This window comes from Sylvia atricapilla, chromosome Z (assembly GCF_009819655.1).
Source record: "Sylvia atricapilla isolate bSylAtr1 chromosome Z, bSylAtr1.pri, whole genome shotgun sequence".
Lineage (NCBI taxonomy): Eukaryota > Metazoa > Chordata > Aves > Passeriformes > Sylviidae > Sylvia > Sylvia atricapilla.
Window position 1 is genome coordinate 51243814 of NC_089174.1, and position 24125 is coordinate 51267938.

Sequence of the window (24125 nt, forward strand, 5' to 3'; positions counted from 1 at the left end):
TGTGGAACCCCTTTCAGGCTTATCCTGCCTTCAACATAGCTACCCATCTATCCTTTACTTAAAGCATGGCATGTAAATTCCACAGTCTGATCTCAGACAAGCAACTACCCCATTTAAAATCATGGTATGGGAAAACTGTCCCTAAAGTTACACTCCAGGCTAGAGCTGTTCATTAGTTTCCAAAAATGTAAATCTTTCACAACTTTTTTATTTAACCAGAAACTTCAAAACAACAACAACAAACAACAACAACAACAACAAACCCACAAAATCTTTCCACCTTTTTCCAGCTTCTTTTTCAAAATCTAATTTGAAAGGCACAAAGTAAAACACAGTATCTCAGCTTTCTTGTCTGTGCTCAAGAGATGTTGGTGATGTGTTAAGGGCTAGGAATGTCCTGTGGAAACAATTCTAAATTTAAACAGTTGGGTTTGGGTAAGTTTGGAAACTGTCTAGAAATTTCTCAAGAGCAAATTGGTTTCTGTTTCTATATTTTTTTACCTAGTTTTCACAGATACTTTGATAGAAATATTTTTTAGTCATATTTCTGCTTCTCTTGCTGTCATCTAAACATTCCTAAAGCAAAAAATACAGATAAAACTTAAGGTAATCTTAATTTTCAGATATTTTAGGCATTTTTGTTTGACTTTTGTCTTAGTATGGACAAAGCCTGTAATGTTTTGTACATTGTGCATGATCTCACAGTGCTTTATATGCTCGAGAAGTAAAGGCAAGATACAAATCTGCTTACATGTATTTCTCTGTGTAAGGTCTGCCACGAAGCTGACTCATGGTACTGCTGCAGTCCAGGGTAGGTCTGCCGATTTGTGTGCAGGGAAACCTCTCTTCATCCTTTACAGCAATGTAAAACATAATTTCTCTCCTCTGACTGATCTGTGCTGAGGTTCACAGGAATATCACAGATTCACGTCACGCTTACTGTACATATCTAATTTAGATTTAGTTTGTGCTGACCCCTTGTTTACTCCTGCTGAATCCATCTCTGGAAATATTTGCAGCAGGATGCAGACTGAACTCTGCCAGGCCTTCCTCACCAGAGTCTGACTATGATAAGGTCTCACTAGCCCTCAAGTCATTGAGTCAGAATGTAAAAAGAGGAGAGCTACAGCTACAGAAGGATTTTTTTTCTGTTTTAGGTAATTGGATGTTGGGACTACTGAGAAAGGAGATGGCAGAGGAATGGTTGTGATTAATCAGAGCCATAGATATGATAAGTAAGCTATGATAAATATTATATGACAAATATGATAAGAGCAAATAAGATAATGAGGGGGAAATGGGAATGGGAAAACTGCATTAAGCTCTGTAGTATTCAAATGAGTTTGTATTCAAATTAGTATTGCAACAGGGGCTTTGTTTAGTGTCAAAACTTCCAGACTTGGCTACTGGAATTTGAATGGGTTGAGTACACAGGATGGCTGCACTTCATCAGGCCATCTGGCCCATGCTTTGCAGTGCTTAAAGCAGAACTGGGAGCATGGCAAACAGATAAAAAACTTCTCTACCAGCCTCTAGTAATTTGCAACTCAAAAATTGCTTCTAATGAGAAAGTCCTTTATGGATTCTGCTTCCATGAGCATGCCTGGTTTGTCCTCAAGCCCACGTGCACTCTTCAGCATTTACCACGTCCTTCAAGAATGGGGCCTTGCAGGTTAACAACTCATTACAGTGAGAACATTTTTTTGTGGGTTTTTTATTGTTGTTGTTGTTGGTTGTTTTTGGTTTTTTTTTGTTTTGTTTTGTCCACAACTGTTACCTCCTTTGGATACCTACTAATCCTTGTGTCAAAACATGTAAGTAGTATTTACTTATCCTCTCTCTCCACGACACTCATTCCTTCTGCAGATTCTTCTCACTCACCTATTTTCCAAGCAGAAAAGTCACAGCTGGCTTTTTCTTTTTTTTTCCCCATATCTTGTTGCATTTTTATTTTTCCCTGCAGTCTTTATGTCTGAAGATTGAGATGGATTTGATCCCATGCTTAACTTAAAGGACAAAAGCATTACTTCCTAAATGAGGCTATTGGAAACAAGTGTATTAAGCTATCACAGCAATAGTAAACTGTTGATTAAATCAATTTGCCACGTCTTTCTAAGTGATTCTCAACACCTAATTTCTCACATTCTAATTTTCATGACAATGATCTCTGGAAGGACTCACAAAAATTATGGAGCAGTGTTACAGTAAAATGATCCTGGATATGATGTACTAGTTATGGGGTTTCATTTTGTGTAGTAACAGCTATTGCTGGGGGGGAGGGTGGGAAGAGGTAGAAGGGATATTCTCTTTTGTTAATACATTTTCTGAAATCTATGGAGACTACATGATGTTCACTGCAGTTGTTGAGTGTCCAACCCAGTAATACAGAACGCTTAGCTTACCAGCAAGTCTGATACTGAAACTATACTGGTACTGTCTTTCTAAAGATTTTATTACTACTGTAATTGTATTAGTGTTCTCTAACTCCTATTGAGAAATCAGTGCAGTGCTATATGTAGATACGAATGCACATAGGTCCCATTTGAGAGGACTTTAAAATCTCACCTGGTGTAGGTTTAACTGGTGTGAAACTAATGTCCTGTGCAGGACAAGGATCCCTCTCCTTGCCCCTGTTGAATTAGTGCCCACACTAGCTCTCGTTCCTTGTCAAAGGCAGAGCTGCTCAGACTGCAGAGCCCTCTTCTGTGGTGGTAGCCCCATACTACCTTAAATCTGGATGCACAAACCCATACTGGCCTCCCTTAATGCTAGCTGTACACAGGTATGAAGTACTTCTTTAAATGGAAAATCCAGTTTACCAAATAATCCAAATTGATCTCTTTATATAGTATATCCAACTTCTCCACCACTTGTTGTGTTACCTGCACACCAGCCATTTCCGTTAACATCAAATCACAACCAGGGAACACCTTCAAATCTTGAAAAGCTGCTTCCTATAAGTTCTCCCCCATCTTTGCTCTCAAGGAACAGTAGTCTCCCAAACTAAGAGCAACTTTTTGAGACCTGTCAGAAAGCCAGTCCTTAATCCGTGTAAGGCAGACCACACTGATACAGGAGGGGGCTATTTTTAAACACCATTGTCCTGTCATAGTAGGACAACTCCCTGATGACAACTAAGTATTGTTAGATCCAGCTCAACAAATTCATCATCTCATAGAAAAAGCAAGAATGCTTTTCTTGCTTGACAGGAGGTATCTTTGGTGTGGCTAATTGAATGTCAGTGATATTTTAATTGAGTAATTGAGTTACTGGTTCTCTGTGCTGGGCACTTGTAAGTGAGGGACCATTATTGCTGTTGTTTTTATCTGCTAAGGAATTCTCACTTGAATCTGTGTGCTGGACATCTCTTGAATCTGGAAAACTCCTCCATGTGCTGCGCTGGTTGTTGATTTTAGTTGACAATTTCTCCTCAGTGCTGCACCTCAGTAATTGCATTTAATTCACCTGATGTATGGATAACACATATTTACTGCATCGTATGTGCATTCATATCCCAGATGCACCAATCGATACTCAACGCCCCAGTTCCCAGCTTTGTGATTGCTAGATAAGGGACAGAAAATAGTTGGGTTTTGTAAATGCTTGTCTATGTTTAGATCATTATCTTCTGAGGTTCTCTACAGTCATAGAGGAGGGGTCCTACAACAAATTTTGGGGCTACACATGTTGTTCATCCAAAATAAGATAAATTAAGTCAGCTCACCTGTCCCCAGGCCACTGAGCTTGGGACTATTTACATTCCCAACTTCTGAGCAACTTGCAGCCAGCATATTTTTAAAGCCACAAAAATGCTTCCTTTTCCACCCAAAATTTTACCCGCCAATCCCCTTCAGGAAACAAGCAGACACAAACACTAGTGCTCTATACAGGAACAAGCTCAGAGAGAAGATAGCTGCAGACCTCCTTTTTTAACCTCTTCTGTGCCTGCTGAAGGCATCTGCATACAGCATTAAGAGTGGGTACCACTCAGCTCCATTGCTGGTAGGGCAGCAGAAAGATGCTGTGGTGATTCAGAGTCAGGCTCAGGCTCAGGCAGATGTTAAGAGCAGTGTGTCACGGCAGAAAAATTTACCAGTATCTGTCCATAGCAAATATGACATCCAAGTTGGAAGACATGATGTGAGATCTGCTCAAGTAAGGATCAGAAAACCAATCACTCCTAGTCATCATAGAATCTCTCCAGGACACAGAGTTTATGTTTTCCTCCCAAGCAGAGAGAACTGAGTTCCAATTTTTAGTAGTTGTCTCACATCTTCCTGCTTCTCAAACCAGACTTGCACAGTGCTCTGAGTCTTTCTATAGCCAGTGTGTGAATTTTAGGAACTTCAGAAAGATCTGAAAATCACAGGTTAAACATTTCAATGATGTTAAAACTTACACATTTGAAGCTTCTTTGGTTTTAGAATCACAAATTCTATTTTAAATATGTGTTTGGATATTTCTTGCCCTGGTAAACTATGGCATCCAAGTACAGCTCCATCTTGCATGGATCCCTAACACCTCTCAAAGAGAAGGGCAAAGTCTATTATTCACAGTTTACAGATAAAACATGAATGCACAGAGAGGCTATATATTTGCTGCAGACAAAACAAGTGGCTAACTCACATTCACTGAGATTTAGAATTATGTCCTAACAGTAGACTCCTTCTTTTCCTCTTCCTGCGACACTTGCCTCTGTGTCAGAGAAGCAGATATTAAAACTGTGATAAGTCAAAATAACAAAGTATAAAATCAAATGCTTCAAAACCAGTAAGCTTGCAAATGTTAAAGTGCATATTTATTGTTTTGGATTTGTTTTCTTCATATATTCAGTGATGCACACTGAAAATTCACTCTGCAAACTTTCCAGCAAACTCATTTGCTATACTGGTTATTGAAGCAAATGTACAGAGAACAGCAGTGGTGAGTGGATTTCTTTCTCTAAGTCTAGCATTCAACCAGTGTGGTTGGAGAATGCTGGGGTAAGCTTCTGCTCACCTCAGAGAGATACTGCAGCATGTTCAAACAGATGAAACACTAAGCTGAACTGAAATGCCATTTCTTTCTTCTCGTTAGAAAGGCCATACAGCATTTGAGAATTGACCTTATTTTAGCCAACCAGTGGCAGGAGGGAAATGCCTAACTTGTGTCATGTCACTCGTGCTGATGGAGCACAGCTTACACTAGAAATTAATTTTTCTGCATTTGGAAAAACATTTGCAGCAGCCCAAACAGAGAAAAGTCAACTAACAAGCTTATATGTAAAACCTGTTGCTCTGCAGAGTGCTAAGCAAACAAGTTGGTTCATGGACCCACACTAATGCTTAAAATAAGGCTGAATATTTTTTCATGCTGAAGCAAAATATTTTCAATCTAATTAACTCCATATATTGCTTACTATGTTTTATGAATTACCAGAAATAGAAACCAAAAAGGAAATATGCATAGAAAGTAAAGATCCAGACTGTCAAGGCCTTCTATTATGCCAGCATAAACCTTCAGTAAAAGCTGCAATACACCAGGTGATAATATTAAATCCTTAACACCCTCATTGGTGAGATGCAGGGCACTAAGAACTACAGCACTTGATCTACCTTGGTGAAAAGTTTCAGGAGATCATGTGGAAATGAGTGTTGTCTGGTGTCTTGTTATTCAGCAGTTGAAAGAAAAAATAATGTAAACCATTTTTTTTTAAGTGGAGACAGAAGTGTTTCAGAGCTATGCACTGCAGCACTGCACAGAGCAGCTCTGCAGTACAGTTCTGCCATAAATGAGTCCCAAATTACCAGCAGTGGTGAGGTTTGCCTCTGGGGGAACATCTCTGGTGTTTCCCATTGAGATATGGCAATGCCTGTGCTGATAGAAAACTGAGAACCAGCTTAAAAATATGCATCTGCTTTCCACTGCCTGAAAATTAAATGGTTAATTTATCCCTCTCCATATCAAATTACACTATTTGCTCTTTTATAGTTAATATTTTAGACAGAAAAATCCCTAATCTATTCCTTTTAAATTCAATTATTTTGAATTTCTGTGGACCTATCAGTAGAGTGGACTTAAGAAAAATATCTTGGAGCAACACCAGCAGCAGAAGCAGCAGCCATTCCTGTTACACTACAAAAGAAATCTGTAACTGGTGCCAGCTACAGGAAAATGTGGCATCTGTTGATCACTGGGGGCACTGGGGAAGAGAACTTAAATCCATGTGGGCCCTGCCGTCTTCTTTTTCCCTTCAAACCTCCAGGTGTGTGGTCCCCGGTACAGACCGTGCCATCCCTCTGGGACTGGCACAGCTGCATCAACATGTCAGCCATGGGGAAGAAGAAGAGCTGGGTGTCACTGGAACAAGGGCAGGCTGTATGGGGCTGTCCGACTGGCAGTGCCCACAGAAACACAGGCCTTTTGACACAGTGCCTATGACATACTGGAAGATGAGCTGGCAGTTTCTGTATGCCAGGATGACCGTGGATCCTAAACACCCAGGCCCCTTCCTCACCAGTTGCCACTACCCACATTCCTCTGAGGTCTGCACCAGCTGAGCTTGTGGCTCAATCCAAATATTCTACTAAATGAGGAAACAAAAGTTATAACTAAAATGGGGCTCAATCCTGCCTAGATTTTACCCGTGGAGCTGTGATGACAGTTTAACTAGTAGATTAAACAATCGCACAATTTTGATAATGCAGTGTCTGTGTTCGATTGTCTTAAAATTAGCAATATCACAATTATTTTATGCACTAAAAGCCATCCTGCAGCAGATAATTTTTCTTGACTAGTTCATCAGCTAAGCAAAACCTCCAACTGTGAAAAAATACATATTCAGCACAGCACTGATTTTCTCCTGCAATCTCCTCCCCATTTATTCCTTTTCTTCTCTATCATCAATCTTTTAAGCATACCACTGTGCATTCACATTTTTCTTTCTGCACGTGTCAGCTCAACGCTTTTCCTCAGAGCCCTCTTGCTCCGCCAAATCCAGCAAAGCAGACTTTTACCACTCATTTCCCGAATAGGGAATTCCACACACAACTTTGCACAAGTCAGCCTCTCTGGGCGCTTCCCAGCCACTGTGCTGGAATCCCCCTTCCCTCCAAGAACCCACAGCTAAGGACAAAAGAGCAAATAAAAGGAAACTGACTTACTGCTATGGCTTGGAGCCTTTCCTTGTGCAACTCTGCTTCCGCCATCCTGGAGAGAAGGACACCGCAGGAGAGAAGGGGAGACCGATGGTGAGAGGGAGAAACAAAAAGGCAAGCAAAACCAAAACGGAGCGCACACTGCAGTCACCGGGGGGAAACTGGAGTAATTGCAAAGAAAGCCGAGCTCCTGTGTAGCAGTCAGCCACTTCTGGCGGCTCTGCAGGCTGGCTCACCGTACTATCATTTTAGTCACTGGACCAGTGCCTGTCTGGCTGCCTGTCTCCCAGCTGTATTGCTAACTGCATTTCAGTGCTGCTTCTGTGTGCTGGTGCTGTCACACAAACCATGTAGCACTCTCCAGGCAGCTGAGCAGAGGGATAGCTCGCATGGCTATAATTTTTTGCGTTGACGTCTCAGCTCATTTGCTCCTCCTATGGGGTGTTGGGTCACGACAGGAGCTCGACATCAGCGGCGTTCACAGTAATACAAACCTGCCTGACTGCAGCAGAGGAGGCAGACAGCTGTGCCACAGCATGTCCTTAGCGAGCAGCACAGCGCGCAGGGAAGGATGGTGGCACATGGTGCAGGGAGGGGAGCTGCGGCAGACATGCAGGCGGTGGCTGCAGCCCCAGCCGAAGCAGGTTTGGATAAGGGAAAGGACAGGGATGCCAGGAGGAGGGAGAGCGCGGACTCCGGGGGAACTGCACAGACGCTTGCGAGTGAAGTGGCAACATGGCACGCTGCGAAATGCTGCTGCTGCTGCAGGGCAGTCCTTAACAGGAGTGACGAAGAGCATCTGGATGGGGAGAGAGAAGTAAGGTGTCCGCACATCCTGCATACATTGCACGCATTGACATCAGACATTCAAAGTGATAAAGCTGCGTGTACAAACAGTCTCACTGAAGAATCTAATGTTTTAAATAGAGGAGGAGGCAGGAGAGGAAGGGAGGGGATGCCTGAGACAGTATCCGTGATTTCAAGCTTGGCTTTGGTTTTGCATGCGAGCCTTTCACATTGTATTTTAGCTTACATGGTAGTCTGTCTGCTTCCTTTTCTCAAAGACAGCAATGAGGTCCCCCCACTCCCTCCCAATCCTGTCCCTTGTGGCAGGGCACGGGGCTGCCCCACTGGAGGGGTGTCTCTGAGCCAGGGCAACCACCACGCCAGATGGTGAATGGGGGGCTGACCATGACATCGTGGGGCTATCCTGCTATGCTGCAAAATGCACTTCTGCATTTAGCCTGCCATACAGAAGTGCATTTTGCAGTATACAATTGTGATGTGATAACTTCTTGCTGCTAAGACAGGAAAACTCCATTATCTTGAAGGAAAGCAACCTGAAATCCATCCTGTTTCACACCATGTGCCTGCCCTTTCAAAGGCCATCTAGCCTGTCATTTTAGTTTTCCACATCCCATTCTCCTTGCTCAGATACCTTCTACCTCCATCCCAGTTCCAGGACATGTTACTTGCTGCAGGCTGTTTTTCAATGCAGCTGCTTAGTCAAGTGTTTGTCACCTCCTGGTCCCATTTTCCTTACTGGTGCACAGTCTCCTTGTCTCGTGACAGGATGTCAAAGTGACTTCTTGCTTAGCTTTATCTCCATGAAAGACATCCTTTGTCATCTAAAAATTCACAGAACATTATATAATTCCAGTAGTCACTGTGGCCAAAAAGCAAAGTTTTCTTGCCATATCCCAAGTGAGGCAGTATGAGTAAGTGGGCAACGGGAGAATCACAGCTAACGGAAATGCAACACTTGTGGCTACATTCTAGGATACTCTTTTTCAGTCTTTCAGCTTTAAGTAATTTATTGAATAGCAGCTACCCTCTGGCCTGTTTGATCTCTTTCTCTTGTTCTTCAAAATCTCTCCTTTTTATTTTCCATTTACCATGTAAAGGTCCATGGATTGCTACTTGTAATACTACAGCTGGTTTTGAAATACCCCATCACACAGGATCCAGACATATCTACTACCACATGTGCTCTGAGAACATATATGGGCAACTGCTACTAAGGCTTGATAGCTATGCAATTAAATCCCTTCATTAAATCCCTTCAATACCCTTCTCATGTTTTGCGGTTAAGCCTTTCCCAAGGGAAGAATTCTTCCACAGGCTATACCAGCAAAGACAAGGGTTATGTCCCAGTGCTTGGTGGAGGGGGAATGGGCAGGCTGCTCATACCACAACCTGTAGTCACATTACACATTGCCAAAGTTGTGTGCAATGTGCATCACTTTAGGCCATCCCCTCTTTCCTTCCATATGACATCCGCTCAGAAAGACATTTGAGAATATATTTAAGTGCATTCCAGACAGTCATATATAAAAATGGATGTATCTCAATTTTGGTACAGATATGGACACTGTACTCCCCCCCACCTTGTTTATCCTCTCTTCAGTATAACTGCAATGCTTATTGCCAGCAGGAGATGAGCAGGGTGCATCCCTAGTGAGTGCTGCAGTATTCCTGATGAAACATGCTGCAGGGCTGTGCATCCCTCCAGTTTAGTTTGCCAAGGAAACATGGGTCATATCTATTGACTCTTTGTGACTGTACAGGAATGATAGAGGTTGCATCGGCAACTGCAGCAGAGCAGTTCCTTGCTCTTGACTTGCAGTAAGGAAAGGCTAGGAGTCATGCAATAGTAATAGCCAATAGTTTCTCTACATGTAGTTTTATGTTTCTATTACGTGTAGCTTTCTCTCACATAGCTTGAAGCCTGTGATGCAATGAGGTTGAAATCCTTTACTGAGGCATTTCACAGAGCATACCCAGGTGAAATGACCTCTGTGAGATGACTTAACCATGATGGAGTCTGCAGCAGACAGCCACTACGAGACATTTAGTCAGTGAAATTAAACAAAACAAAGCATCTACCAAGTGCATCTTTAAACATATATTTCATGCATGTTGGTTAAGATTTTGCTTCCAGAATGTTTTTCTAGGTTGGTAAGGCATGTGAATTTAAAAATTAAGAGATCGTGTTAAATTCTAAAGAATTTTTTTCCTTACTTTTAGGGCAGGAGACCAGGGTGATATTTCCAAATTTTGAAGACATTAGTAAAAGAAGAGAGAATGGAGTGTTTAGGGAAGAGCAAGGAGATTCTGGAAGAGTAGATAAGATCAAGTTCCGTATATTTTGTTCAGTAGCTAAAAATAGAAAGAAAGAAAAAAATCCCTTTTATTTCTTCAAATATCAGTTCAAAAGCTCTTCTTTTCACAGCAATTTTTAAAAAAGCAAGAACTGCTAAATATCCTAATAATGTATAAATTGCATGCCATTTCCACACAAACCAGATTTTTATTTTCATTTCTTTGGAAAAGAGTGTAGGAAACAATCTGTAGACCCTGTTCAGTGCTGGAGAAGATAATGAAAGCAGTCTGAGCTATGTGTGTGTGTGTGTGAGCCTGAACTTTAAACGAGACAGTTTAGTTATGTGATGAAAATCAGATTCCTGTCCTTGCCATGCAGTTGAACTGGATTAGGAAGGGTTCTAGTTATAGTCACCTGTGTTTGGTTTTGGTCAAGCCAACCAGGTTACTTTTTTGCCATTGTGCCGCATACTATAGGAACCCATCTGCATGATGCCATGAATCTTGTTCTTAGGAAGTCTTTGGCTTCCCATCCTCCTGGCTGTTGGTAGACTGATTTAATCAAAGAAATGAGAGTTTGCCTTGAAGAGTGTGTAAGAAAGGCATGTGCATACACATGATAGTCATGATTAGCACCTCAGCCATTGCAAATGCATCCACGTATTTTTTGAGGTGACACGTTACTGCTTGGATCCTGGCAGTGGTTGTCAGGAAAACACAGAGAAAGGAGGGAAAACAGGCTTCACATTTGCATTTCAGATTGTTTAAGAGAAGATACTTCTGGCTCTTAAAATTACCACATGCCAACATGTTGCATTGTGCTGCACTAACACTGCTCTGGCATCCTCAATATTGTCAAGCATCCATGCCTACAGCATGTTTGAAACATATTATTTTCTTCTAAATCAAAATTCTGATTTGATTAATCTTCTCTTACCTTCCTTACCAGAGTCTGGCTATATTACAATAGTTCAGGAATTAATATGTAATCTAAACTTCCAGATACCTGAGCTCATCACCCATGCTTGTTTTTTTGACTTCCTCAAACATCGTGCTTCACAGTACATACCCTTCAAAATTTCTGGCAGTGTCACCATCCATAATTTCCAAGAGAGACTACTGCATCTGCAGTTTTAATTGCAAATCTGACTCTTCATACAAAAGCCTCTTCCTGTCCTTCCATCACCTGTACCCAGACAGTTTGCTGGGTGTATGGAGTGCCTACAACATCATAGGTTCTGCTTGGGCCTCTTGGAACTCCTGGTTGTGAGCTGCAGAGACCCTCATCCCAGTGAGACATCACTCCAGGACAGTTGTCTTTCATCCTTCCTGGACACATTAACCCAGTAAGTGGTGGATGTATGATGGGGACTGTTGTCCAAGCCCTTCACACCCACTCAGTGTGGCTGGTGGAGGGAGGTGCACAATACCTTGTCACTCATGACTTGCAATGCTGAAAATGAGAAGCTGAACACCCAAATACATGCCCTCACCCTTCTGTGGAGTAGCGGATTCTACCACCAGGACATTTTCTTCATTCTCCATTCCCCCTTGCATGGGTTTTCATGGGCACAGCCTCCAGGCACTGTGGGCTGGTGGGAAAATAACTCTGTGCAAGAGGGCAAGAAAAGGTTTGGAAATCTCCCCTCCATCCCTCATAGCACTTTGTACCTAGAAAATGCAGATGGTGAAACTTTAAGTTATATGTCTGATGTTGAACAGGAGAGCAGTGGCAGAGCAGCTATACCTCTGAGTCCAGTTTTCTAAGTGCACAAGATCATGCTTTCTTTATAGAAAAGAATGTTTTTATTAAACTTGGAGTAACTGAAGTTATTCTCCCCTTTTCCTTTTTTTTTTTTTTCTTTTTTTGTCACTGGCTACCAAGACATGGAGTTGAAACACACACAGCAGGAGATAGCATTGTTTAAGAAATAAAAAGTCAGAGCACAGGACTTTGTTTTAAGCCTTCCTAAGACAGCAGGTTTATGAATAGTTAAGCCATAAATTATTACTAAATGCAGTCTATGAAGTTTTTCCATGTTGGCTTGGTTTCATTCTGTAGCCATGGGAAGGTTGCACTGAGAAGTCCTCTGATTAGACGGTCTCCATGTAGTCATGGCAGTTTTATGACACCTCCTCTCAACAGACCACCAGATGCTGGGTGTCGTAGGGAGCCTCGAGAGACTCCATAGGCCAGAAATCTGGCCAAATTATGTTTGTTGTCCAGTAACAGTTGCTTGTGGGTGATTTGGCTTGAATGAGGGATTAGAAGCAATTGTTTTCCTGAGACCTGCTGTTCTGCCAGCCCCACTACCATGCTAAAACAGCCTCATGCTAGCCTGAGGTTTATACAACAACTTGCAGTAACTTGGCTGCTACTGATGTCCTTGACTGTAACTTAAGAAGTGAGCCACAGAGCATCCCCTTCCAAAGCCTTCAGATAAGGAGCCCTAAAGATGCTGTTTGCTGTGACTTTCCTTGAAGCAGGGAAGAAGAAGAAATTATGTCTGCACTTCTCTTTTGTACCTTTTTTCCTTGCCAGGCAGCTTGGTTATTTGAAGATTTCCAGGTGGAGGAAACAGTCTCTCTCCTCTTGTGATTTCAGTGCTGGCTGCTAGCACTACAGCTTGCTCTACTACCCAGCTGCAGGATCTGGGAAACTACAGACTTGTCAGCCTGACCTCAGTGCCTGGCAAGGTTATCGACCGGATGATCTTGAGTGTGATCACATGGCACCCACAGGATATCTGGGAGATCAGACCCAGCCAGCATGGGTTTAGGAGGGGCAGGTCCTGCCTCACCAGCCCAGTCTCCTTCTATGACCAGGTGACCTGCCTGGTGAATGCAGGAAGGGCTGTGGATGTTGTCTGCCTGGACTTCAGCAGGGCCTTTGACACTGTCTCCCACAGCACACTCCTGGAAAAGCTGGCAGCCCACGGCTTGGACAGGAGCACTCTTTGCTGGGTTCAGAACTGGCTGCATGGCCGAGCCCAGAGAGTGGTGGGGAATGGTGCTGCATCCAGCTGGGGACAGTCACCAGTGGTGACCCTCAGGGGTCTGTGCTGGGGCCAGTTTTGTTTAACATCTTCATTGGTGATCTGGATGAGTGGACTGAGTCCACCATCAGCAAATTTGCAGATGACACAAAGTTGGGTAGGAATGTTGATCTGCTGAAAGGTAGGAGGGCTCTGCAGAGGAACCTGGATAGGCTGGATAGATGGGCTGAGCCCAGCAATGTGAACTTTAATGAGAACGAGTGCTACATTCCACACTTTGGCCACAAGAACCCCCTGCAGCACAACAGGCCAGGACAGAGTGGCTGGATAGTGCCCAGGCAGAAAGCGGGTACTGATTGACAGCAGACTAAACATGAGCCAGCAGTGTGCTCACATGGTCAAGAAGGCCAGTGGCATCCTGGACTGGATCAGGAATGGTGTGGCCAGCAGGAGAAGAGAGGTCATTCTTCCCCTGTCCTGGGCACTGGTGAGGCCACACCTCAAGTGCTGTGTCCAGTTCTGGGCCTCCCAGTTCAGGAGGGATGTTGAGATGCTGGAGCATGTCCAGAGAAGGGCAGCAAGGCTAGTGAAGAGACTGGAACACAAGTCCTGTGGGGAGAAGCTGAGGGAGCTGGGGTTCTTTAGCCTGAAGAAAAGGAGGCTCAGGGGGGGCCTTGTTACTCTCTACAGCTCCCTGAAAGGAGGGTGTAGCCAGGTGGAGGTCAGTCTCTTCTCCCAGGCAACCAGCTACAGGATGAGAGGACAGAGTCTCCAGCTGTGCCAGAGGAGGCTGGACATTAGGAACAAGTTTTTCACAGAAAGAGTGTTTGGGGATTGGAATGGACTGCCCAGGTGAAGGAGCCAGTTTCCTGAAGGTGTTTAAGAAAAGTCTGGAGATAGTACTCACTGCCACGGTCTAGTTGACAGGGTGGTGTTAGGTAATAGGTTCGACTTGATGACCTCAAACATCTTTTCCAACCTAGTTGGTTCTGTGATTCTGTCACTAGCTCAGCTCATGGGGAGCAGAGTGGGGTTGGATGACCTGCAGAGGAGAAAGGTAGGACAACTTTTCCCAAATTTCTTTAGTCTCTGAAATTACACAGAAAGAAAATCCTGACTTGTCCTTACCTTCTACTTCCTATTCTCAGTGCTTCCCTTAACATTCAACATCCACCTGAGGCAGGGAGAAATGATGAGAACAAGTAATACTGCCAGCATTACAGTGCAGGACAGAGACATATCTGAATAGGACAACAGTTTTCATTAAAAATGAACATAGGTTGAATTTACATTCTAACAGCGAAGTTATGCCACCGAAATAGATCACCACCTGTACTTGTGCATCTCTCTGTAGCTGTTAATGAGCTGAGAACTGCGTGTACCCGAGGACTTGGGTTGTATCCACCCCATTTGTAACATTTTGTGGAGTTGAGTTTCATTGTTCCTGACAACTGTAATGCTGATGCAGAGGAGGCTCTTGCCCCTCCAGTTCCTTAAAACTGGCTTGACTATTCATTCTGCCAAGAAAAAGAGGGAAAAGTGTACATTTTTAAACTTTGGATTTTAAAACTAAAGTTTTGTTCCTATAGGTTCTGGCATTTCTCTCTCTTTTCAAACAACTCAGACTGCAGCAGGAAAACTGCTTTTAGTGGTATTTATTTCTATTTTTGTGCCTTATGATCATTCTCCACATATAGTACATAGCTGAAATGATATTCCCTTAAAAATGCCAAAATATTTACTGCTGAGGTTTGGATTGGTATACTGGATTTTGACTCAGAAGTGAGATTGTAAAGAAAATAAATAAGTTGTCTGCAGCCCAAAAGACAAAAGCTGTAGAAAGGTGAAAGTAAATGAGTGTTCCAGAATGTTTCTGGGGGCAGAATCTGAATATTTGTTTTTTACTAGTGCTGGGATCACACTGTGATCTTTGTTTTCTTTTCCCCTCACATATGACCAGAAGATAACTTAATACCTACTTTTTAAACATCCTTTTGTTACCAGATCCCTTAGATCATTCTAAATTTTGTCTGCTATCCTTAAGCTCCTAAAAGAAGGGCTATGGGATTGGCACTGGATTTGCAATGCCAAAAAAGTTTTGAGGAGTCCATTCCACTCTAAAAGGGCAGCTTTTATTAATGACAAGCTTTCAGCTAAGGTTAAATAGCTAGGAAAATTATTACATCATTACCTTCCTCCTCAGTGGAGGGGCTGCCCAGAGAGGTCTCTACAGTTCATCTCCATCAAGGATGTAATTTAACAATGGACATTTCAATTTCACCTCATTCAAGTCCACCTCAATTTCAGCACATTATGGGAACATAAGAACTAGAACTTTGATTTTATCTCTGTGATAAAGAGGAGTTAAATGCATTAATTCAAACAGGCCTTAACAGTACTTTGAAGAAATTAGTCAGATCGGAGTCAGATCTATTTATCACAGTCCGTCTTTCTGAAATCTTCCTGAGACCTGTCGTGTAGCCTTTGAGCCTGCTAGTCAGTGGTGGCAGCCCTAAAAGAAACCCCAAAAACCAAATCAACCAAAAAACCAAATGAAATTATGTATTTTTAGACACTGCCATTTCTATTCCACTGACCTGACAAAACCTGGAAACCTTCTACACAGAAATCATCTCCTGGCCTTTCAGCCTCCACTTCAGAGAGTGGCAGAGTCACAAAGAAGAGACAAAAATAACTGGCTTCAGACTGAACACATGCTGAAAATTCGATGTGAATGTGGATCTACACTACGTTCAAATTAGTACATCTGACTTGTTATCTAGGGAATTCATTAAGTTTTCACAGCCTGAGGCAGCCAACAAAGTGCCAAGACTTTGCCTCAAACACAGGTGTGTATTATGTGAAGATCCTGCATTGCATATGTGAAAGTGATTTCCTCCAAGGATAACTAAGGCTGTTCCTTTTCTGTGGTCACACTTCCAGTGCTACAATCACAGGCACACAAGCACACTGCCATGTCCCTTTCATGGGAAAGATATCCCCACTGGTTCCTTGCTCAGGGTCATGGCAAGAAAGTCATTAGGTCTGGTGCTTTTCCAAGGCTAGTACTACAGACAGCAGATGCTGAAAAAATCTTAATCACAGTTTTTGGGGAAGATGCAAATTCCACTGATTTATTATTTGTGTTTCTCTAATGGCATTATTTTATGCTTTAACACTGTAAGGTACAAGCTGGAGAAGTCTTGTACATTGTATTGCATACCACATGCAAGCCTCACTCAAGATGACATTACCATTAAACTGGTATTTCTGATGTGCATCTAATTATTAAATAATCTTTATATTTTGCCCCTCTAATGTGCAAAGGCCTTGTTTGGTAAGTAGTATTCAGAAAAGATAGAACTAATTAAACCTAGTAGTCAGAAGTTCCTAGGATAAAAGTTAATCTGATTTACAAAGCAGCATTAATGATTGGCTTTGTCTTCCACTGATTTTAGTGAAAAAATATTCTTAATCCTCTAGATTGGTTTAAAATTCCCTGTCCATGTGTCTACATTTTAAACTTCTGCATGTATTCCAATTTTGAAACCTGGAAGGAAATACAAGACATAATTGTTTCAAAGCTAAGCAGTCACCCACCCTTTTAAATAAGGATGTTTTGGAGGAGGCTAAATGCTTTAACTTTGGAAACTTACAGTTACATCTTAATTTACTGCTTAAGCAGGCTTTTCATCTTTCTCCAACTTTCTCTTGTTTATGTCTCCTGTACTGGAGAACAACTTGTGGAGCAAGGGTGCAGGTATCCTCAAATTCATGATAAATAGTATTCTTATGTAGTTAGGTTAGTTACTGCTAGGTGTGTCAGGAGTGAAAGCAAAAAGGTTATCTAAGAGGCTGGAACTGGTTTACAAAGGGTACATACCACAAAAAGAGCCTATTGTAGCTCTGTGCTCTATGCATTTGTTCATCATACATTAAAATAATAGTAATCATGTAGCAGGGCCATCTGTGCAAATGGAGAAGAAGGCAGCATGTCAGGCTGGTAATTTAACAATATAGGACTACTTTTTCTTGATTTATTCTTGCGCAGAACTAGAACATTTCAGATTTCCCTTAGGAGGTTTGAATCAAGTAGTGAAGTGAAAAAAATCCCTCAGCTGAGGCTTGCTCCTGCCACAGACCACTCTTCACATCACAACAGTTTGAGACTCTTTTGTAAGGATGGTGGAGAAACTTAATTTTCCTTATAAAACTGTAAACAGACAAACAGATACAACTAATGAAGAACATGCATTTCTTCTTCATGGTGTCTTTGAACATGATTGTTTATTCTTTGATCACATAAAAGAGAAATCATCTCCCTTTTTCTATGTTTTTCCTTAATTTCTTTAGATGACCAATTTATTTATTCTAACTTTATTGGCGTTACAACATTTGCAGTTTGGGCATGCAACAAAACTACAGAGAGAGTGGCTGCAAGAGATCTTTTCAGACCAATTAATTTTATCCATATTTTAGACTGCTCCTACAGTGGAAAAATGTACTTTTTTAAAGACTGATAAAATATTTCCAGTTGAAAGTTGTCAAAAGATGAAGGTGTTTCTTGATTCTAGTGCCCAGGTGGTCACTAGAATCAAGAAAGGTGGTCATGGTGTGGTTTTATAGCTGTTTCAGTGTACTGCAAGTATGCATAAACCTATGTAGGTATGTCCATAGCAGATGCCAATTTTGTATCTGATGTCTGATGACAATGAAGTCACAAGAGCCCTGGACATATTTGTTTAAAGCAACATCTTCAAAATATCTTTTACTGGACACATTATTAATTGCCAAACCACAGTTCAACTATCCTGAAAGCACATATCTCCACATTGACATGCGAGTCCCATTTAAGGATGATGGCACTTTTCAGAAAGCAGGGACCATATGGAAAAAGGGACATTTCAAGTTGTATTTTGAGTTTGCACATTTCAAATCTGTCCAGGAGTTTCACAAGTCGTCTTCCTGCTTCTCATCCCCCTCTGCCCCAATATGTCTACGAGGCAGTAACACTACTTGCAAAACAAACTCTAACCAAAACAAGCAAAATTTATGTATCTAGTAGAGTAGATCGATAAGCAGACATTCTGTAGATGTCATTACTGGTCAAACCCTGATAACTTTCAAATCATGCTTGTATGAAGGTGTTTCTTTGACTACCTTCTTGCTTTCCCACCTTCTTGTTCTTTTAATGTGAACTCTGGGATTGTTTGCCATGTGACTACAGAAAAAGGATGATCAGCTAAAGGTTTAATGATACGTAAGACCTTGCAAATCATATAATGTATTTTTATTTTTGGTTGAAACAATTATTTGAAGTCCTTCTTATTAGTACCTTTAGAATAATAAAACTTTGTGTGGGAGTTCACAATCACAGCTTCATAAGCAACTCTGGATTTGATTTCTCTTTCAAAACACACTGGTTTTAAACCACATTGCATTTGTTATCAACTCTGGATTTGATTTCTCTTTCAAAATACACTGGTTTTAAACCACATTGCATTTGTTATCAACCTAAGGTTATAGTCCTCTGCTGATTGATAGTTAGTTCTGACTTAGCAGGATTGTAGCAAGGAGTTCAACAAATCAGCTCCTCATAAAATGCTTCTTTTTTAATAGCAGTTTTTTTCTTCAATCTACACTTGTTATCCAGCTATCAGAATTTTGATTTAATATTCTAGGCTGCTTGTCTCATCTCATGTTGAAAGTGTACTACCTGTGAAATTTTGTAGTGAGAATCATTCCTGCAGTCGATCAGGGCACGGTTTTCCCAAAGAACCCAGAAAACCCACTGCTGCAGAAACAGAGGGTAGCTTACAGTCTTCTGGAATGAGGCAGAGAGGAAAAAAAGATGCAAACCAAAAGGAATTTCTTGATACTTTGAAGAGAAACAAAGAGTGCACTGAGAAAAATGAGCCAATAATGTAAAAATGTCAGGACAAACAGAGGTTGCCTTTAGATCTGAGATCTGGTGTGCATTTTCAAATTAAAATGATGATTCAGGGGAAGCAGTACCAATATTTTAGTCCATTGCCTTTGTGTTAAAAGTTCCACAGTAAGTATTAGCTTGCATTTTGTTTGCCTTGAGTAAACTCTAATTTTAGCTGCTACAGTGCCAGAGAGTCAAATGCAGAATTGCTGCAAGTATGAAACTGGAAAAACCTTTCAGCAGTGTCCACATTAGATAGGACTGTAAGTAAAATTGGTTCAAATGCCCTTAAAAGGTGGCATTAAAAAAAAAAAAAAAAAAAAAAAAACCAAACCAAACCAAACCAAAACAAAAAAACCCAAAAAACCAAAAGCTATCAAAAGTTAGTTTGTTTTGGAAATTAGAAGATATAGCCTAAATTTTTACATGAATGTACCTGTCAGTATATGGATATGGAGCTCAACATAGAGCATAGGTGGTTCTTTTATCTGTTTCTGAAAAGCGTAACTCTGGGAAGCTTATGATCCATGGATACTCTGGTTATTGGAGTTTTAATGTTTAATTAAGTTGTGATATTTTGGTCTAGATAAAGTCATCACTTTATGATGACAAATACTGGCTACTGATGTCTCAGTATCTTTTGCCCTCAAAGCAAGTTACAGTTCTGTTTCAGAGCCTTTGCACAGATTACTTTCAAATGGTAACATCAATGAAATCACACGACCCTATCTCTGTGAGTCCTCTTTTGAATGATTTGCCCCAGACAGCTTGGATTTACTCAGCTACTGAGTCTGTGTAGTAGAAGTTGTTACCATTTGTAGGTTTTTGAAATGTGGAAGGCTTTCTTGGATGTGGAGAGAGCTTAAGGAGTGGGGTTTTGCTAGCAGGAGATGAGATAATCTTCTGATAGGGATTTGTGTGCAGAAAGTCCAAGGTCTGCTCCTGGCTGTTTTTCCCCCTATGTTGCCCCCACATTGGGCTGCTTTTCCCTACAACTCCAAACACTTGCAAAGTCCAGTGCAGTTTCTGCCAGTGCACAGTCTGGCCAAGCCACAACGGGAATGCTGATGGGAACTACAGGAGAGGCTGAAACTACTCCTGAATTTCCACTAGTGTCTGTTTCCCATGGCTTGTAACTCAACCAGAGGATATTTTAAGTCAAAGCAAAGCATATTTGGCTTTTAGTGGTTGCATTTCCCATTTCAGTACTTTAGCCTAATCTACTGATGTTTCAGAGCTGCTAAATTAAGACATAGGAGCACTGAGAATAGAAAAAGAAAAGTGTTTCTGCTGCTCTCATATAGAGTTGCTGCTACTGTTGCAGAGTAGGAATGAACAGAGAACAAGTTTTAACTCATGACTCTCAGCTTCACCAGCAGAACAGATGCCTCCCAAGAGCAGCAGATCTCATGCCTTACCACTGAAGAATGTGTGTGAAGTGGCAGACCACCAGTCTTCCAGGGCACCACAGCTGTAATCAAAGTCTGTGTAAAACATGAAAGTATCTCAATGTATTCAAAATCATTCAATCTTTCCAGTAAGGACGAGCACAGGGGCAGAGTTAAATTTTTGGGCTTTCCCCCCCTCTAACCTAAGCCCCCATTTTTATGCTGCCTGTCAGGACAGGAGCTAGAAGGGCATCTGGTTAAGGCAGACAGGACAAAGGTGGCTCTGAGCAGAGAAACTGTTGCTGTGATCTGTTCCCAGCAGCCTGACACTTGGAGGGGCTGTCACGTGCTTGTGCTGGAGTTAAAAGGCCTTATAAGGCAAAGCCTGAACAGACTGTTAAGCAGTCTGAAGTGTTCCTCAGAGCTGAAAAATCTCCAGGGAATGCATAACATAACCCTGGCAAAGATTACAGCGTATTTTACAGCAAGCTCATAGAGTAACAAAGCAGATATTGTATCTTTGAATTTCAGGCTCTGCAGGCTAGTCTCAGCAAGAAAATTAAGATCAGGTCCCCTTCTTGGACTCATTTTACTGCAGTGAGAAAAGCTAAGCATCTTTAGGATTTCATAGAGGTACACATTAGGTCCTCTTCTGGAAATACACTCTCCACAGCAGAATACTTATTTGAAGGTCTCTCCAAGCTCAGGGCTGGACAAACCAATCTATTTGATCTGTGACAATAGTCAATATCAATGACAAAATGAACAGACCTTGCACCTGGAATCTCCACAGTAAACAAGTCCTGCTTTGGCAACCTCCAATTCACGTATGGTCAGCTAGATGTGAAAAATTCCAACCCCTCCTCTTTTGCTACTGTGGTTCATGCAGAGCTGAGGCACAGTTGCCTTGCACCCTCTTCACTGACCTGCAGTAGAAATACCTCGTGCTTACATGCAAACGATTTGATCAGTGACAGAGTCTAGCTGGAGGCCTGTCACTAGTGGTGTCCGTCAAGGGCCTGGTATTGTTTAACTTACCCATCAAAGACTTGGGTGAAGGGGCAGAGGCTCCTCAGCAATGTCACTGACAACACAAAGCTGGGAGGAGTGGCTGATACCCCAGAGGGCTGTGCAGCCCTTCAGAAGGACCTTGACACACTGGAGAGATGGGCAGAGAGGAACCTTCTGAAATTCAGCAAAGGCAAATGCAGAGTCCTGCACCTGAGGAGGAACAACCCCAGGCACCAGCACAGGCTGGGGATGACCTGCTGAGAAGCAGCTCTGTGGAGAAGGAGCTTGGGGTCCTGGTAGACAACAAACTCTCCTTGAGCCAGCAGGGCCCTGGTGGCCTTGCAGACCAATGGATCTTAGGCTGCATTCTGAAGAGCATTCATTGCCAGCAGGTTGAGGGAGGTGATCCTGCCCCTCCACTCTGCTGTGGTGAGGTCTCACCTGGAGTGCTGTGGTCTGTGCTGGGGTCCTGAGTAAAAGAAAGACATGGAGTTCCTGGTGCGAGTCCAGCAGGGGCTACAAAGATAGTCAGAATTACACAATGGTTTGGGTTGGAAGGGATCTTAAAGATCACCCAGTTCCAACCTCTCTGCCATGGCTAAGGACACCTTCCACTATACTGCAGAATCACAGAATCACAGGATCACAGAGTCACAGAATACATCGTGTTGGAAGGGACATTAAAGGTCATTTTGTTCAACCCCCTACAATGAGCAGGGACATCCTCTAACAGATCAGACTCCTCACAACCCCATCCAGCCTGATCTTGAATGCTTCCAGGGATGGAGCATCTACCAGCTCTCTGGGCAATCTGTACCAATGTTTCAGCACTCTCATTGTGAAAAATTTTGTCCTTACAAAATCTAAACCTGCCCTCTTCCAGTTTAAAGCCTTCTTTTTTCACTCCACACCATCGTAAAAAGTTTGTCTTCAGCTTTCTTGAAGGTTCTTTCAGGTATTAAAAGCCACAGTATGGTCAAATAAGGTTACCCCAGAGACTTCTTTTCTAGTGATTTTAAAAGAACAATCTTGAGTGAACAAGGGGACTAGAGCATCAGTCTTATAAGGAAAAACTGAGAGAGATTGGCCTGTTTAGCCTTGAGAATTCTGGGAGATGGTGTGATCAATGTCTGGAAGTATCTGGAAGGAGGGTGCCAAGAGGATGGATTCAGGCTCTTCTCAGTGGTGTCAAGCAATAGGACAAAAAGCAGAAATTCATGCACAGGAAGTTCTACCTGAACATGAAGAAAAATTTCTTTACTGTGCAGGTGACTGAAAAGTGGAAAAGGCTGCCCTTTTCCAGTGTTGTGGAAAGGGAGGTTGTAGAATCTCCCTCACTGGAGATATTCAAGAAGTGTCTAGTTGCAATCTTGTGCCATGTGCTCTAGATGGAACATGCTTGAGCAGGGAGATTATACCAGAAGATGCACTGTGATCCCTTCCAACCTGACCCATTTTGTGCTTCTGTGGTACTTCATGGTGCCCACCCACAAAGGAGTCAACTGTACCAGAAAGGTGTGGCCCATCTTTTTCCCTGCTGATGACCACTCACAGGCAGTTCCTTTAATCTCTTCTCTATTGGTTCTGTTGTTTGCATTCTCTAACTCAAGCCTTTTTACTGTTTAAGCCCTTTCCTTGTTATTTTCAGATGTTTTAAAATAAATCCTTTCCAATTCCTTTTCTGTTTCTACTCACCTGCCTATTTACATTATGCAGGTGATGACCTAAACCTTACCTGGGCATCCAGAGGAAAAAGCATGCTTATTCACTTCTCCAAAGTCAATGTGGTTGTTCAAAGCACTGCAAACCATTTTAAAAGCAACAGAAAGTTGTGACTGCCAGTATGAAATGACTTTTGGAAACCATGACCATTGAATTGAGATTTGTTTTCTTCTTCCTAAAAGGAAGATTCATGGAGGTGGTTTTGCTACAGCTGAGGAGGAACAGATTGGACATCTGTTGGATATTCACTGACTTTTCATACACTATCCAATAGATTGTGATGATTTAGGATTGGTACTTCCCAATTCAGTTCTCCCTAAAGACTCCAAACCACACTGCCTCTACCTCCCTTTCAACTTTCTTTCCGTCTTCCCACTTTGGTGGGATGGAACTGAGAATTGGAGGCACAAAAGGTGGAAATCATAGGCTTAGATAAGAAGAATTTACTAGAAACAGCAATGAGATAATGAAACAAACCATAACAGCAACAACATTAATAATAAAAGGTCTAAGATTTAGAAACCATTTACATATAAAGCCTATGACAAATGCAGACTGGCTCTTCCCCACCCTTTCTTTTCTTCTGACACACACACCCTTCTCCCCAGAAAAGAGAGTTCCTTTTCCCTGTCTGTGGCAATGATGCTAGGTGGTATTGAATAACATTAGGTCATGCCCTCCTCCCAACTACTGTTAAAAATTAACCCTGTCCTGGCTGAAACTAGGAGTTATATATCCATGTGAGAAGGACTTGCTAATACATTTGTCATTTGCTGTTGGTAATTTGTTAACGGGTGCCAAAAATAGGATTTTAAGTATGTTGAACATGTCTATAATTCAC

At 42.0% G+C, this 24125-nt stretch overlaps 1 protein-coding gene across 1 annotated transcript in view; it reads right to left on the bottom strand.

Annotated features, from left to right (window-relative positions):
* PALM2AKAP2 (PALM2 and AKAP2 fusion) overlaps nt 1-7339 on the bottom strand; it is a 272229-nt gene extending 264890 nt beyond the window's left edge. The window contains exon 1 of the mRNA XM_066338760.1: nt 7143-7339. Within this exon, the coding sequence (XP_066194857.1) occupies nt 7143-7187 (45 nt within the window). The 5' untranslated portion in view covers nt 7188-7339. The remainder of the gene's footprint in view (nt 1-7142) is intronic.
* Nucleotides 7340-24125: the final 16786 nt, after the last annotated feature.